The following is a 15,652-nucleotide window of genomic DNA, read 5'->3' on the forward strand; positions in this document are numbered from 1 at the left end:
CAGTCTATCCTGAGACTCAGCGTTAGGTTGTTGTGTAGACAATTCAGAGATGTCTGCTGATTCTGACACACTGGCCAACATGTCAGAGACGCCTTGAAATGACCCAGTGCTAGTTGATTTGAGTAGCTGGGTTTCACTTTGGTCTGTGCCCCACTCATTGACCGATTGATCCGAAAATCCAGACTCTGCTTTTGATGAAGACGTTTCTGTGTCACTCATTAATCCAGACTCTCCTGAATTGGACTCCACAAGCTTCTCTTTCTCCTTCTCTGCCTGCACTGATGGGATTTCATCTTGTTCCTCATTTGATGGCTCTATTTTGGTGTCCATCTGTTGTCCAGGCTCAGGCCCTTCTTCTTGTTCCATGCCATTCGTGTCCTTTAACACTGCTCTCTGTATCCACAAGTCAAGGATTTCTTCATCAATCACATCTTGACATCCACTGACTGAGCTACTTGTTTCTTCAGCATAACTCCCCTCTGATTCTGTCACATGTTTTGTCATTTCGTCTGTTGGTATCAAAGCCAAATCTTTTGGTATGGACTCGGTTGTCATTAATTCATCTGCTGCTTCAGTGTCTATTAACATCTCCTCATTGCTTATCTCAAATGCTTCGGCTGATAATTCATTTTTTGTCTCCAGTGACTCATATGGTCTAGATAATTCCGATTCTTCAAGTAAAATATTTTTGTTGTTTTCTGTGTTTAGCGGAGCTGCCATTCCTGCTTCCTCCAGATTTAAAATTTCCATCTCATTTTTGCTCTGCATTTCGTCTTCTACTGCTTCCTCCTCAACTCCAGTACCTGTTTCCTCCACATCTATCCCTGCATCTTGCATTTCTACAGTACTGTCTTCAAGTAATTTAGGCTCTGTCTCATCATGTTTGATGAATCCAGATTGGGTAATGTCTTCTAGTAACCTAGGAGTCTTGTTGCGGTTTTGCTCAGAGCTTATGGCATCTACCGAGTCTTGAGAGAAGCTCCTCTCTGTCTTCTTCTGTACTTCAGCCTCAAGGATTTTGAAATTTTCCTCAGCAAATCCGAACAGCGAATCCTCTCCTGCTTTGCCTCCCATTGTCTCACGACCATCTCCCGCAGCATCTCTGGAGTCACATAACCCCTCATCTATTTCAAAGTCAACCTCTTCAGGCTCTTCAGTCCAATCTTGCAGCTCTTTTGCTGTCTTATCAGTCTCATCTGTTACACCACCGTGTGTCTCAAATTTTTTTTCTGAGTGTTCGATCCCTGTCTTCATTGAGCTGACCAATAATTTTCCTTCCTCTTCCTCAAATAAGTGTCCTGATCCTTTAATTACTGGTTCAACAAGCAGCTTCTCTGTTGCTTGTGGCAATCCAGTATCTGTAAATTGCAGTATTCCAGTATGCTCCTCTTTAATATCTTCTGTGCTTTCTCGTTCCTCTTTCATATACTGCCTCACCGCTAAAAAGTCGCCTCCAACGCCACTGTTTTGAAGGCTCTCCGGCTTTTTCCTCTCCACCTCTTCTGGTAATTGGTAGGCCTGAATTTCCTTGCAATCTCCTACTTCCAGGAACCTTTGTGTCGTATTTTCATCCGGCCCAGGCTCATTGTTGTATTCAGGAACTCCCTCTTGTGTTTCCTCGCATGTTGGAGAATTTAGCTCCTGTGACACAACAACCCGTCCTTCACACATCCCCGGAGGACACTTTCCACTTATTTCCTGTCCAGTTTCGCCTTCAGGGTTTCCTGTAACTGAGGTGGTTGTACATGCTATTTCTATGTAACCTTCTTTGTTGTCTTCCTCTTCACTGGAGAGCCTCTCCTCTTCTACTTGATTTTTATCAAAAAATCTCTCATCTAATGAAATCTCTGTTGTTGTCACGTGAGATTTTTCATCGATCACCGTGCCATCAACATCATCTGTCTCTCCTGTTTTGGTTTGCACTCCGGTGTCCTTAGCCATATCCTCTTTTTCTTCATCTGTAAATTCGGCTGTGTGCAGCTCTGCTTCAGCATTCAGCTGGAGTTCTTCATTGCATGTAACATGTTCTGTAAAAATTCCTTGACTGTCTTGTGTAACTCTTTTGATTTCTTCTTCCTGCTCAGGCTCTTCATCTTTTGCCTGGTTGTCTGCAGCCTCAGTGACATTCTCTTCACCACCTTGCTCCCTCTCCTCCAGTGTGCTGTCATCTTCCTCCTCTCTTTCATCCACAACTTTATCACGTTCACTTTTGTGACCCATCACATGCTCTTGTCCAACATCCTCTGACACGTCGACACTTATTTCAAATGTCATTTGTAATTCATCATTCAGCGAAGTAAGGCCTGGGTCTCCCTTGACATCTCTGTCATTTTCTGATAGCTCTTCACAGACTGAGAACAGATTTTCAACTTGTTTTGCCCCCTCGTCATACTCGTTTTCATTTTCAAAGGCCAGTTCTAACACATTACTGTTTTCTACTTCTTCATGCATCACCGCTGTATCTGCCTCGTCCCTCTGCACCCTTGACTCTTCCATGTGCACATTATGCTTCTCTTCTAAACTAAAATAAGTCATCGGGCACATTGTTATCTCAGTGTCTTCTGCCACCAGATCCTGCTCATCTTCATTGTACATTTTATCGTCTTCTTCCTTTACTTGGATCTTTCTAATGGTTTCATCCATTTTTTGATGATCATCCGGTATCATAGCCCCCTGAGTCTCCTCCTCAGCCCCAGCCTTTCTTCCGTATCCATCCATGTCTTCCCTCACCACATCATCTGTAAGATTTAGTGACCCCATCTTTGCATGTTCTTCATACACATCATTATCTGATGTCTCATCTAGTCCATGAGTGTGCAATTTGTGATCTCCTCCTTCTTTTTCTTTGTCTTCTTTTGCTCTTGCATCTTTAGTGACAAGCAGCCTTGTATCATCATTTCCTGTTTGGCCAATCTGTTCCTCTCTCATGCCCTCACCTTCCTCAAATGCTTTGCTCTCATTGCCTCCACTCAGCTGGCTTTTGTACTGCATGCTTTTTTCCAAAGGCCCCAAGTTGATGTCTGTGGTGCAAAGTTCCCAAGCAACAGATGATGAACTAAGCAGAGAGGATGTTGCAAGAGGCTGTTCCTCACCGACACTCCCCCCACTAGTGTCATGCTCCGGGTGACCACTGTCAGCAGGGTCACTGTCAACTCCAGATTGCTGGAAGGGGTTTGGGTCATTGCTGACAGTGTTGGTGGGCTCTGGCCTGATTAATCTGTTCACAGCTCCGGTTATATAGTACTGAGAAAGATATGGAGAGAGAGTTGACTCATTTTTTGTTATTTAATGAATCAACATTTGTTCTAGGTATGTTCTCATTTCTCATTTTTTATATAACTTGTCTTGTGCAACTGGTACAACTGATTCGAATAATACAATGTTTCGGTCTTTTTCCTTATAATGCATACCATGGGACAGGCCCCATGGTTCCAGTTAAGGAAAATTTAATTATACAGGAATACTGTAAAAGGATATTCATACAATAGCATCTTTCCAGCTTTGCAGCAACATTTTGGGGATGGCCCTTTTCTGTTTCAGCATGAAAATTCTCCCATACATGACTCGAGGTCCATAAATGGTTTTCTGACCTTGGTTTGGTGTGGTCTTGCCCTCCAAGACTGAGGGCTGACCTCAACCCCATCCAACACCTCTTTGATGAACAGTCCTCTTTCAAAGCAGACACAACTAATACCATTAACTATGGTTCAATTTAAACTTATTTACTGCCTATTTACATGTTTACTATTTACACATTCAGTAGACATGGATCAACATTAGCATTTATTTGGAGTCATATTTCAGGTGAGCTGATGAATGCGAGTTCATTAATTACTTTCCTCTCAGCTCTGTTTTGCGCTCCTACAGCTCCTCTACACCTGACTTTTATCTGCTGAATGTCAGCTAGTCACTACCTTCGTCTACTGTTTGGTGCTGGGCAAGTAGTGTACAGTTGGTGTCAAACCTCTGAATCTGCTACGTGTTTCATATCAATGAACAAAATGAAAAAAAAAAATGGCACTTTGGTCTAACTATCAGACCAGTGAAAAATGCTGTGGCTGGAAACTATGTTGATGAGAGCAATGAAAGTTGCATCCGTAAAACCAAAACAACGACCTGAAAATGCTAAAACGCCCTATAAACGCTCATATCTGTGGGTTCATCACTACAAGCAACACCTCTCAGATTAAACAGAAATGCTCTTATCAATTTGCGGGACGCAAAAAAAAAAGAAAAAGAAATCTGGCATTAATTCTTGGCAAAATACAGACATGTTCAATTCGTCAACCACCAAATAATTCACTCCAATTATTATTGTTAAAATTATTTACAGGCAAGTTTGCAATTCAACATACTGCATATGAAAAATTAAAATTCCTATAATAAGTAAACAATAAACAATGTTTTCGTGGATTAAATGGAAATTCCTTTGGATATCAACAGCTACTCTTAAACTCAAAATAAATAATTAAATTAAACTAGTGTCTGAACATTGTCTCAATTAACAGAGTTGTTTCCAGGACAGTTTTGAGACATTATTGGAAAATGATGGACCTGTAAAATAAAGCAAAAGCAACAAAATCCTTGCAGCCACATTCAAAAACCCCTGTGGAAAACTAGTTACATATGAGTTTAATGTTTGGGTGTCCACATACTTCTGGCCCAATAATGTACATTGTAAACTTGTACAAGCCTATATGTTGATACTGTGCTTCGTTACTGTGGTGCCAATACAGCAAATATGAATACGAATTTGAGAGAGAGAGAAACATTGCGTGTGTGTGTGTGTGTGTGTGTGTGTGTGTGTGTGTGTGTGTGTGTGTGTGTGTGTGTGTGTGTGTGTGTGTGTGTGCGTGCGTGTGCAAAGGAGGCAAACACACACATAAACGGTTGAGGGGAGGGAGAGAGGTGTTAGTGTGTGTGTGTGTGTGTGTGTGTGTGTGTGTGTGTGTGTGTGTGTGTGTGTGAGTGTGAGTGTGAGTGAGAGAGCGAGAGAGAGAGAGAGAGAGAGAGAGAGAGAGAGAGAGAGAGAGAGAGAGAGGCGACTTTGCATCCACATCTCGATGCTTTCAAGTATTAAAATAACCGCAGTTGTCCCATTAGATATTTGGTTTCAAATGCAGAAGCTCACCCAAACTGTCCAGAAAGTCCTCTCCACCCTGGAAAAGGGGCTGTCGGGGTCCATCTTCAAACTTCCTCCTCGTTGACTCCGGTCATCCGATTGAATTTTTCCTCTGGGTGTGACCGTACAGGGAAAAAACAAAAACAAAGAATCAAACCCGCCCGTCAGTTCACCTTAAACTGCATCCACACGCGACCGGGTTTGACGGTTTGACGGTTCAGTTCCTCTTACGGACATTAGTGTTTGTCCGGTGTATCACTATGAGGAAGAGGGTGATTAACAACCCAGCTGAGTCGCCGGTGCATCGAGCCTACGTGTTGCACAGTTTGCGGATGTGAGCAGACACACTGAGAAGTCAGGCCACAGAATACGGTGGTTTCCGAGTTATGCGGTGGCAAGCTGTTATAAACAGGTCCGCTTAGCAGCAGCAGGGGGTAAATGCCGATCCCTCACATTAGTAACAACCGTGGTGGAAAAACGCAGGAGCTCCTGTCTGAGAACGTTTTCTTCTTGACTGATTTTGCAATGTGGTTTGACTAGCACCGACTTCCCTAAAAAGACAAAAAAAAGATCTTAACCCTTGTCGATATCCCTTTAACCTAAACTGGCGAGTTTAAGAGTATAACAGTAAGCGTTTAGTCAGGGCTCGCATTTGGTTAACTGAAAATCAAATTAAGAGATAGTCCACCCAGACAGGACTTAAGGATGTGCTTAAAGCCAGATTTTGTCATTTTTGAAACTAAATATAACATATTCTTCCTCTCACAAATGAAGCGTTAAATGCATAAGCAATGAAATGTACCCCTTTTCAGTTCAATTCACTCAGGGGGTTTTGCTGCCACAACCTTACTTGGTCTGGTATGACCAGTAGGTAATGCGAGCATGTGGCTAATGTTAGCATATGTTTGCAAACTTAAGGTAGATGGTGCTGTGTATCTGACTCTACTGAGTGATGTCACTTGAGTCAGCTTCTGTTGGTGCTGAGGACATTTGAAAATGTAATAAGTGAGGTTACCAGACCAGAGATGAGCCCACTCCTCATCTCTCTGCGTGAGGCCTAACACACCTGAAGCCGTACAGTCAAGTGAATTGGGTTGAGTTGCGTTGTGGGTAATGTAGGCACCAGCTTTTGACATGGAAGAAGGACGTATGGAATAAAAAAAAAAGGCGATATCTCTGGTTCGGCTGCATTGAATTTGATACTTAAAATGTCAAAAAAAATGATGAGTCTGTGAGTCTGACGTTGTGGGAGTGCAATACTGAATCAGTGGGTTACTTCTACCAATTACCATTATTACATACCACAACTGCACTTATTGCCATTATTCAGCAAAACTGTTTCTAATAAACTACAGAGTCATAATTTTTATTTAGCTGGCAATTTTTAAAAAAATGTTATAAGTCACTTATCTTGTACAATATTATTTATTACATGTTGAGTAGTTGTATAAGGTTTTTATTGGTCATGTAGCCTACAATATGAAATTTGTAAAACGTAGCGTGCATGTGATAATAAGGTTGAAAGTATAATGTATGCAATATGTATGAAAGTTGTTAGAATTTTATGGAGCACAAAAAACACATACCTAATTTCAAATACAAGGAATAAAAACTGTGTATTACAAAATCTATGTTTCAAGTACTCAACGTTTTACAGCCGTGGTAGATTTATTATCTGTATAAGCTGAGAGGAGGAAGTTCCAGACTAAACCTCTTAGTTACTTAGTTCAACCACGCAGCCCCTCCTCTGCTCAGCACAGTGAAATGACATTCCTGTGGTCAGAGTGTAGGGAAAAGAAAGCAGAAATATATATTGCAATGAGAACTTATTTCAGAAGCAGTAGTTGACCAACAACAGATATCTGTTTTGAGCAGAACACTAACAGAAGGGTACCAAGTTGCTTGTGGACTCAAAGAAACATCTCTCCAAAAGGTTTAGATTTTATTTTCCAGTGGAGATTTAGGGGAAAAAAAATCCACAGAGTTCGATTATTATTGTAAAATTCTTTTTACAAAAATATGGACATTTGTAAAAATCATGGAGTTGGAAGAAAAAAGTAATGGATGACAGATCATAATAAATAAAGACCAAAAATGAAGCACATGCTGATCACATCAAAGACAGTTGGATATTCTAAAAACATGTGTACTATTTTATATTTACAGAGATAGACAGAGAGATATACAGTCTATTAGATATATTATATGAGATATATGAAACGGGCACTCTTCAGACATCAAGGGTTTCATGCAGATGATGAAATTCCCACATTGGACTCTGAAAGAGGGGACACAAGATGAAATTGAAGAACTAAACATGAACAAATTTCCTGTTGAGAGGGAGATTTACTTTTTTCTTTTTTTTCTTTTTCTTGCAACAAAATAACAGTTGCCCCATTGCTTATCTCGCACTAACTCTCATTCTCTTACTTTATCTATTTACCACTTCCATGCTTAATCTCGGTAGCTACATGAGTAAATTGTTTGCAGTGTTTTACCTGTCCAGGTTCGATAGACAGGAAGCTTGAGTGCAGGGTGTGTGATCTCCACGCAGACTCTCAAACGTTCTCTCTCGTTTTCTCTGGGACCCTTCCTCAAGTTTACTCTGTTGATGTGCAGTGCGCCTGGGTCTTCCTCTCTTTCTTTGTCATTGTCCTCACTGTCCACCTCTGACTTTGTTTCTTCGTCCTTGTCAATGCTGCTATTCTCTCCATCCGCTTTTTCATCGATGTATTCTATTCCTTCAGTGTCAGGGTCTGTAACAGCAGCTTTTGTCTCTGTAAAGTAACACCAGCAAAACATTAAGACAGCACATTTCTGTATACTGTGTGGCTTTTCTGCACAGCACACTTCCCTTTCAAGATGCATCAGAATGGCCACAGTGTGGGGTGTGCACGAGTGCGACACCAAGCACATTTGCAAAAACGTATTTCAGAAGTAAGAGAAAACACTGTGGAAGGTGTTATTTGAAAGGATATCTGAGATCTCACACAATTGTAAGTCAAGTTTACAGACATTTCAAGGAGACTTCTAGAAAATCTACTAACGAAAGAAGTAGTGAAAGTAATTAAATGAATTCTCCTTTAAATTTTATAGGAGTACTCCAGCAGTCTAGTATTGCACTTCAATAAAATGGGGAGTCTTGCAAGAGATAGAACAATAAAATATGGTAAAAATACATAAAGCAGATGTGAGGATATCGTGACTTTCAGTCCCTAATATTAGTTAAGCTCCAATATAGTGTATATGCTGGCTCCTACACTTCCTATAAAGCAATGGGAGCAGCATGTTTCATTTGATGCTCCCTACTGAGTAAATACCCGAGTTTTTTATACCCCTCGCTCCGAGTTCGTAGCACAGGATTCCCATTACAAACTTGTAGACTTCGAACCCAAACCAAAATAACCACATCACCATTTTATAAACTTTTGGCAAAGTTGCAGGAAATATTTCCTTACATTTTAACAGCAATTCTCCATCATCTGCAAATTATTGTTTTTGTTTAAAAAAAAACATGTACCGTATGTTCAAAATAATACGTATGTATATATATCTTACCTAGTGCATGTCCATTCTTCTGTCTGTCCAGCTGTTTGTTCATCTGACTTGGCAGGCCTGCAGACTTCTCCAGGGCGCACACACTTTTCAACTCCCTCTGACCGTCATCTCCTATCTCCTCTGTTTCGTTGGACACCAAAGGTGAGAGAGTGAGTCCTCCCGCTGCCCAAAGCAATTTGACCTTAGGGTGACCTCCCTTCAAGAGGAGAGCAAACACACCAACCCCTTCACTGCTCCAACAGACCGAGATCGATGGAGGAATGGAGGGAGCAACTAAGGGAATACAAACAGAAGGTGTAAGTTTTTGAAAAGGTGTAATGGCGGGTGAATCTGTAGATTTTTTTCTATAGGTTCAGATATTGTGGGAATATCCTCAACATTATAAGGATAACAGCCAAAAGACTAAGTTGTGGACAGTAAAAATACCTATAATGATTCATACCAATGTCAGCATTTCTCCAGTGTCTCTCAATAGGCTCCTGTAGGGAACAGTGCTCCACTCTACAAATAATCCCTCCTCTTCTCTCCTTCCTCTCCTCATTCATTACACTTCTCTTCAGAGTGGCTGTGGCCCTGTAGATTCTGGGATGCATCTGTACGGGGCCCCACATCTCTCCTCCTTTGATCACCTCCTCCTCTCTGTCATCTTGCTCTCCCTCTCTGAGCTTAAGCCAAGTGACTGATACGTTCGGAGGGTAGAAATTTGTGATTTCACATCCCAAGGTCAAAGTGTGATCTGGGGAAGAAGTGGAGCTGACGATTTCGGACACACATGGCCTCTTGATGAAGCCTATTTGGGATCAAGTGAAAAATTAGTCTTTAATTTTTTAAGCTGTAACATTAAATTTCATATCTTTTCCTTCCCCCTCTTTCTTACCTCTGGTTTCACGGGTGACTGGCTGCTTCAGGGCGACGTGGTGGACACTGACCCACACTTTAGTGCCTCCCTTTTCCAGTTCACTCCGTGGCAACTTACACTGGCTGTAGGCTGAAAAGAAGCCCTCAGAATTGGGTCGAGGGGAGGACGAGGCCTGGGAAGCCACAGGGCTCAGCTCACCCCCCTGACAGAACCAGCGGAAGGTAATGATGTCCGGATGGAAATGTGATGCCCGTACTGTCAGGCTGATGACATCTGGAAATATGAAATTTCAGGGATGTGGTCTCTTAAAACCAGGAATGTTTTAGATCTATTAAACTTGAACAAGGGGATAAACTATTACCTTACCCGAGTCATTTGGTGTCTCTGCCAGCTGGATTTCTGATACTTCCGGAGCAGCTGAGAGAGAAAATATAAAAACATATCTATTGCAGAAATTGTGAAAAACATAGAAAAGTAGTGGGAAAATGAATGAGAGAAAAACCTTTCTTACACAGAATAGTAAACTTCTCTGACACCCTCTCCACCACGATTTTGTCCTTGCCTATGTAGGAAACCTGACACTTAAATACTGCCGCCTTGTGGATTGAAATCTGGGGAATGAAGGTGAGCGCAGAGATCAGCTGCTGGGTTCCCCTTCCAGATGAGTGCAGCGGCCCCTGAGTGTGCAGCTTGTAGTAACCCATCTCGCCTTTGGAGGACAGCAGAGGACCTTTCTCTGATGCTGGGGAGGTGAGAGTTAGACCGTAGGGCAAATGGATGGGGGTTAGGGGGTTATAGAGGCAGTTAAATTTAGCTTTGGAGGTCCCTTTGTGTGTAAGGTTGTAAATTGTTAGCAGAATTAAAGTGTAAAAGAGAAAACATGGTATGTGTTAGGAGTAGTATAAAAGATATTTCATGTGCCCTCATGCACTTTAATGTATCCTTTTTGTGACATCAGTCCAAACACATTTTATTTCCTATTTCTTCTATATATATATTAACCCTTTAACATCCACTTCCCCCCTTTTATTTTTTCCCCGAAGTAGCTTCAAAGGAATAGTTTGACATTTTGGGAAATATGCTCATTTGCATTCTTGCTGAGGACTATATGAGACGATCGATACCGCTCTCATAGCTGCACGGTAGACGATGAAGCTACAGCCAGCAGCCAGTTGGTTATATAGGGGGAAACAGCTGGCTAGGCTCTGTCCAAAGGTAACAAACTGTGCCTACGAGCACCTCTAAAGCTCATTAATTAAAACATTATATCTGTTTTGTTTACCTAACAGTGACTTGTCGTCACTGTGGCACATAACTCCGCAAGCTGTTGTTTTCATGCTTTGGTTTTTGTTAAAAAGAGATATAACATGTTAACAATGAACTTTCGATTTAACTGCTGGATGTAGGTTCATGTTTGCGTTACAGGCATGAGTGATAAGGGCATTTCCATGTTAAACTATTAACTATTTCTTTAAGGTTGGAAAAAATCCAATCTCTTTTTCCAAACTGCCTTACAGTAATCCTATACTCTGTATCAGCCTATTTCAACTTTTCATTTCAGTAGTAATTACAGTGTTTACTCTGAGTGAAATATTCAAAACCAAGAGATGTTTTTTTAAAGGTGCTATAGGTAAGTTTTCTCTGCCACTGAACGTGGTTTCTTGCCGGAAGCGGGTGTTGGTGATAACGGTCGCTTTCCAAGAGCTTCAACCGTTGCTGCGTTTACCAGACAAGAAGTTAGAATACGTCCTCTGAACAGCGCCTTTGCTTCATCCTATCATGCTGAACTGAGAGCACACTGGACGCTACAGTGACTCGCTATTGCAAAGTGGTATTACGAGATGGGATGGACTGCTGCTCGTTGGTTAGCACGCTAACTTCAGTAGAAGAAAGGAAGTGATAGAAATAGCAGTGAAACAAGAATAAACATTGGCGTCACTTTCCACCGCTAAAGACAGTTCTTGGCAAGTAAAGGAATGAGTTTTGATGCTGAACTCAAAACGTTTCTTCTAAACAGCTGTTAATGCTAATGTTGGCTATATAGCGATAGCAGCAATTTACATATAACACCTTTAAGAGGATGCCACTCCATCCGATGAAAATATTCTACATGTCTTGTGCATAGGTTTCCTCCCAGACTCTTGTAAACTTTGTGGTCTCCACTAGAATTTAAAATTAATTTCTGTGAGTCTGAACAGGTTGTGTGTGCACATCATGAGTTTGTGATTACTGATCCAGGTCAGTGGGGTTTATGAGGTAGGAGAAGTATTAATCAGTAACCGCTGGTTATCTGGATGTGTATAAGCTCTCCTACCTGTCAATGAGGTGTCAGAGATAGGGGTGTCATTGAGGAACCATACAGTCTGGACTCGGTCCACCCTCCTGCCTTCAATGCTCACTGTCACCCTGCCCTTTTGACCTACAGTCACGCGTGGAGGGAGGATGATTCCTGACACACTGAGAGACTTCTGTTTCTCTGAGGGAGGGGAGATGAAGCGAATAAAAGAGTCAGCGAGAGAAAAGCTAGGCTTAGGTGGCAGCTATTGTGCAATAATTCCTGATTAAGTCTTCCTGAATCCCATTGTCTAAAACTCTGTGTGTGCTTACAGTTTAGTGAGTTCAACATGGTAGTTTGGGGAAATATGAAAACCAAATGCCAATCAAGGGTGGATAATAAAGGAGGGAGGCATTGTTTGGGTTTCACGCTTTTGATTTTACTTTGATGATGACAGACTCAGGTAAAACCAGAAGCTTGAAAATGGCAATAATGCATTCTTATTTGTATGTTTCTAAAATACCTGTAGCTTTGCTGTTATATTCCTAACATGGGGTCCAATGATAAATATGAGAGATCACAGGATGATTCTGTTTCACAAAATTATGTCTTTTTTTGTGAAAAAAAGTTTGCCTTTTTCTCTCTAGGCGTCCAAAAACATTTCAATTAAAGCAATCTGAGAAGGACAAAAATTTCTAAGATACACTTAAGCCTATAACCTGTGATAAGGTAACAAATAGACTTAAGGGGCCGCAAGCCAAGCACATACCAAGTCCTTGACAGCATGACAGGTTCTGACTCACCATCCCTTCTCCTCCAAGAAAAGCCGAAGCAGAGCAGGAAGACCAGCACAATAGAAATACACATCATAGCCACAGATGCTTTGGCTGATTTATTCAACACTGGAGCCTCATCTGACAGGGAACAGCATAAGAAAGGATGTGAGTAGGAATCATAGAATTGTATTCCGTAATTACTATACAACACAATGCATTTACTCTTAAAGGTAGCAGTTACAAAACATCAAGAACAAGACAGTTGCAAGCAGCATAGCAATTTATGGTTATGACACAGCCAGATTTAGATTTTTGGTTTGTTGTTCTCATACATCAAACCATCATCCAGAATGAAACATGGATGATGTCAAATAATCTAAATATAATCTTACTTTGGGGATCCAGTTTCTCCAGGTATGCTGAGCCGCTGACTGGGTGCACTACCCCAGGTTGGCTTACTGCACACTCCACCTTCCCACCTTGCCCCCTCTGCTCGGGGCTCAAAGTATAATAGCGTCGCGTTCTGTAGGTCCCATCTGGATTTTGCTCAGTGGCGGGGGGCTCATGTAGGGTTGTCCCATTTTGAATCCAGGAAACAGACACTTCCTCTGGGTAGAAACTCTCCAGGTCACAGTAAATAGTAAGAGGAATGTTGTTGGAATGTGACGGCAGGGCAGAAAGTCTAACAGAAGGGAGATCTGATAAAGAAAGTATTAAAAACTTTTGGCTTCATCCTGGGCCTAATCGTATTAAAAAGATAAACAGTTGGTCTCATAGTGTGTTCTATAATGACGGACAAATTAGCTATTATGGTTCTCTATGAAAGACAAATGTGATAAATCATCTGGGTCACTCATTATTTCGCACAAGACATGATGAAAATAACGTAATGTGTCATGTCACTCACAGGTGATGTTGAGTTGGAAATCCAGCTCTTGATAGCTGCCATTGTGTGACACTTTGCAGCCAAAGGTCACATTCTGGTCCTCACGGGAAGGGTAGAAAGTCAGGTTGCCCACAGCTACGTAGTAACCATCTGGAGTCTTTTCACCTTCAACCTGGTAGGGAGGTTGAATCACTTGCCCATCTCTGGTCCAGGAGAAAGAGACAGGAGGAGGGTAGAAACCATCTGCATGGCATGTAAGATGGCTCTCTGTCTCTAACACCACCCACTGCTGAGGGATTATGAGAGTGGGGGGAGCTAAAAACAGGAGAAGTAGAAGAAACTGATTGCAAAATACAAGATAAAGATGAGTTCAGCTTTGTACCTTATTTTTTAAGGTTCAAATTCGCAGTTAAAGCCCAAATCTCAACAACTGAACAAAGACATACCAAGGATACCAAATGTAACGTTACTGGAGTGCAGCATTGTGGAGTTGTAGCTGACCGTGCATTCATACAACCCCTGCAGGTCGAGACTAGCTCTGAGGATGGTCAGGGAAAAGTCCCCACTGACGAAATCACTGGTGTCCCAGCTGAAGCTTTCCTTTATTTGTGTTACTGCTTTTCCTAATGAGGCGATTTCAGAGCCGTTACTTATCCAGCTGACGTTGATGAGAGACTGGTCCATTTTGTCCCCTTTTACAGAGACAGGGAACGTCACATTGCATGGCAGGGTTGCATTTGTATTTGGGCTGGCCTGAATTTCACTTGGAGACACTGTAAGCAGAGAATGAAAGTTTAGATGAAGAGATATTAAAGAGCCTTTATTGAATAGCCCTCATGGATGCGCCTTAGTGCAGCACAGGATGGGAAAGATTAATATGAGTGTGTGAACTTTTCGTGAAACGTGGCTTTAAGTTCAATAAATGTTTGAAATAAACTGTTTTTTAAAACGTTTCATAACCTGTGTCAAGCTCACATTAATCTATAGCTGTGTCTTCTTTTGAAAGAAGAAATAACACAGTCTTTCTCTTACAAATGAAAAATGTTATCCATAAGCAATAAAACCCAAATTTGATCAGTTGTAATTAAGCCAAGACACATGGTGCCACTTTGTAATGTAACTGCCGATTGTAGCCAAAGGGGTCACTGTTCAGCAAAAGTTACAAAATCTCCCTTTTATGTCATCTTCTTCAGTTCTTGATTAAATTATTCTTATAATAACTGCCATGAGAATACTGCACAAACAAAGTACAAAAAGCATTTGTCCAGTTTGTTTATTTACATTGACACATTGATGTCATAACAGGCATTTTGAGTCAAGGGTTTGAGTTTCATGGAATTTTCCATTTCACATTCTTTCTTTTCATCCCTAATCATAAATAACTAATCTCAGTATACCTCATTGAATCAGAGTAAATAAAAAGCCTGTCAGTCAGGTCTGGCCAACCAACCAGCTTAATTAGTAACCAGTACAATAAATATTTGTTGGCAGGTACAGAGCCAAGCAATGGAAACTTCTCTTTAGTGTGAAGTGCTGCATGTCTTATTAAGTGTGACAGATGGGCTAATCATAGCAGGGTGACAACAAAGACTTGACTAATGCTATACTTTGGAAGTTCAGTCTATTTTTTATCTACGAAAACACACCGATCCAACCACGAGGCAACACTAATTCATATGTGGTCCAAATAGATTTAGATTCATTCAAGTTGTTTAAAACATTCAGGCCAGATCAGAGCATTTGAGTGTAAATTATTTCAGTTTGGAAGAAAATATGATTGTCTTCTTATTAGAAAATACTTTTCACTGCCTGCCACCATGGTAATTATCATCATCTAATCACTTAGACATAGTACTATACGACAGGTAAAGTATACAGAGAAGAATGCCACCTCCTTTATATATATCTATTTTATGTTATTAGACTGTAGGGGTGTACGACGTGGATAAAATCTTCTATCACTGTATATGAAGTTTTACATTGCAATATCATGTGTCATGTGTCATCGTCTCTATTGTAATAGAGTACATTTTCTAGAAATTCCATTGAGAGACATTTTGTATAATAGCCAGATTGCAATGTAAAGTTTTGGCTAATTTGGCTGGATCAAATTCCTGACAAATCACGGCATTTCATTACACTGACGCAAATTCCTATAAATCCAGCAGTGCCATAA

At 41.0% G+C, this 15,652-nt stretch overlaps 1 protein-coding gene across 1 annotated transcript; it reads right to left on the reverse strand.

Moving 5' to 3' along the window:
• Window positions 1–3,135: 3,135 nt before the first annotated feature.
• Window positions 3,136–14,160, reverse strand: si:ch211-180a12.2. Its single transcript, XM_040135941.1, has 13 exons — window positions 13,923–14,160; window positions 13,498–13,791; window positions 12,983–13,288; window positions 12,618–12,728; window positions 11,854–12,015; window positions 10,051–10,281; window positions 9,906–9,956; window positions 9,558–9,812; window positions 9,123–9,470; window positions 8,681–8,953; window positions 7,621–7,899; window positions 5,132–5,234; window positions 3,136–3,243 (listed from the first exon to the last, which is right to left on the reverse strand). Exons 1-12 carry the CDS (start codon window positions 14,158–14,160, stop codon window positions 5,188–5,190), a joined length of 2,595 nt encoding a protein of 864 aa, XP_039991875.1. The 3' UTR covers window positions 3,136–3,243; window positions 5,132–5,187.
• Window positions 14,161–15,652: the final 1,492 nt, after the last annotated feature.

Source organism: Xiphias gladius, chromosome 9, assembly GCF_016859285.1.
Source record: "Xiphias gladius isolate SHS-SW01 ecotype Sanya breed wild chromosome 9, ASM1685928v1, whole genome shotgun sequence".
NCBI lineage: Eukaryota > Metazoa > Chordata > Actinopteri > Istiophoriformes > Xiphiidae > Xiphias > Xiphias gladius.

Coding starts and splice junctions, on each gene's coding strand:
- si:ch211-180a12.2 (XM_040135941.1), bottom strand. CDS start 14,160: ATGGACCAGTCTCTCATCAACGTCAGCTGGATAAGTAACGGCTCTGAA. Junction 10,282..11,853: donor CTCTGACACCTCATTGACAG/GTAGGAGAGCTT, acceptor TCACCTCCCCAG/CATCAGAGAAAGGTCCTCTG. Junction 7,900..8,680: donor GAAGAATGGACATGCACTAG/GTAAGATATATA, acceptor GTTACTTTACAG/AGACAAAAGCTGCTGTTACA.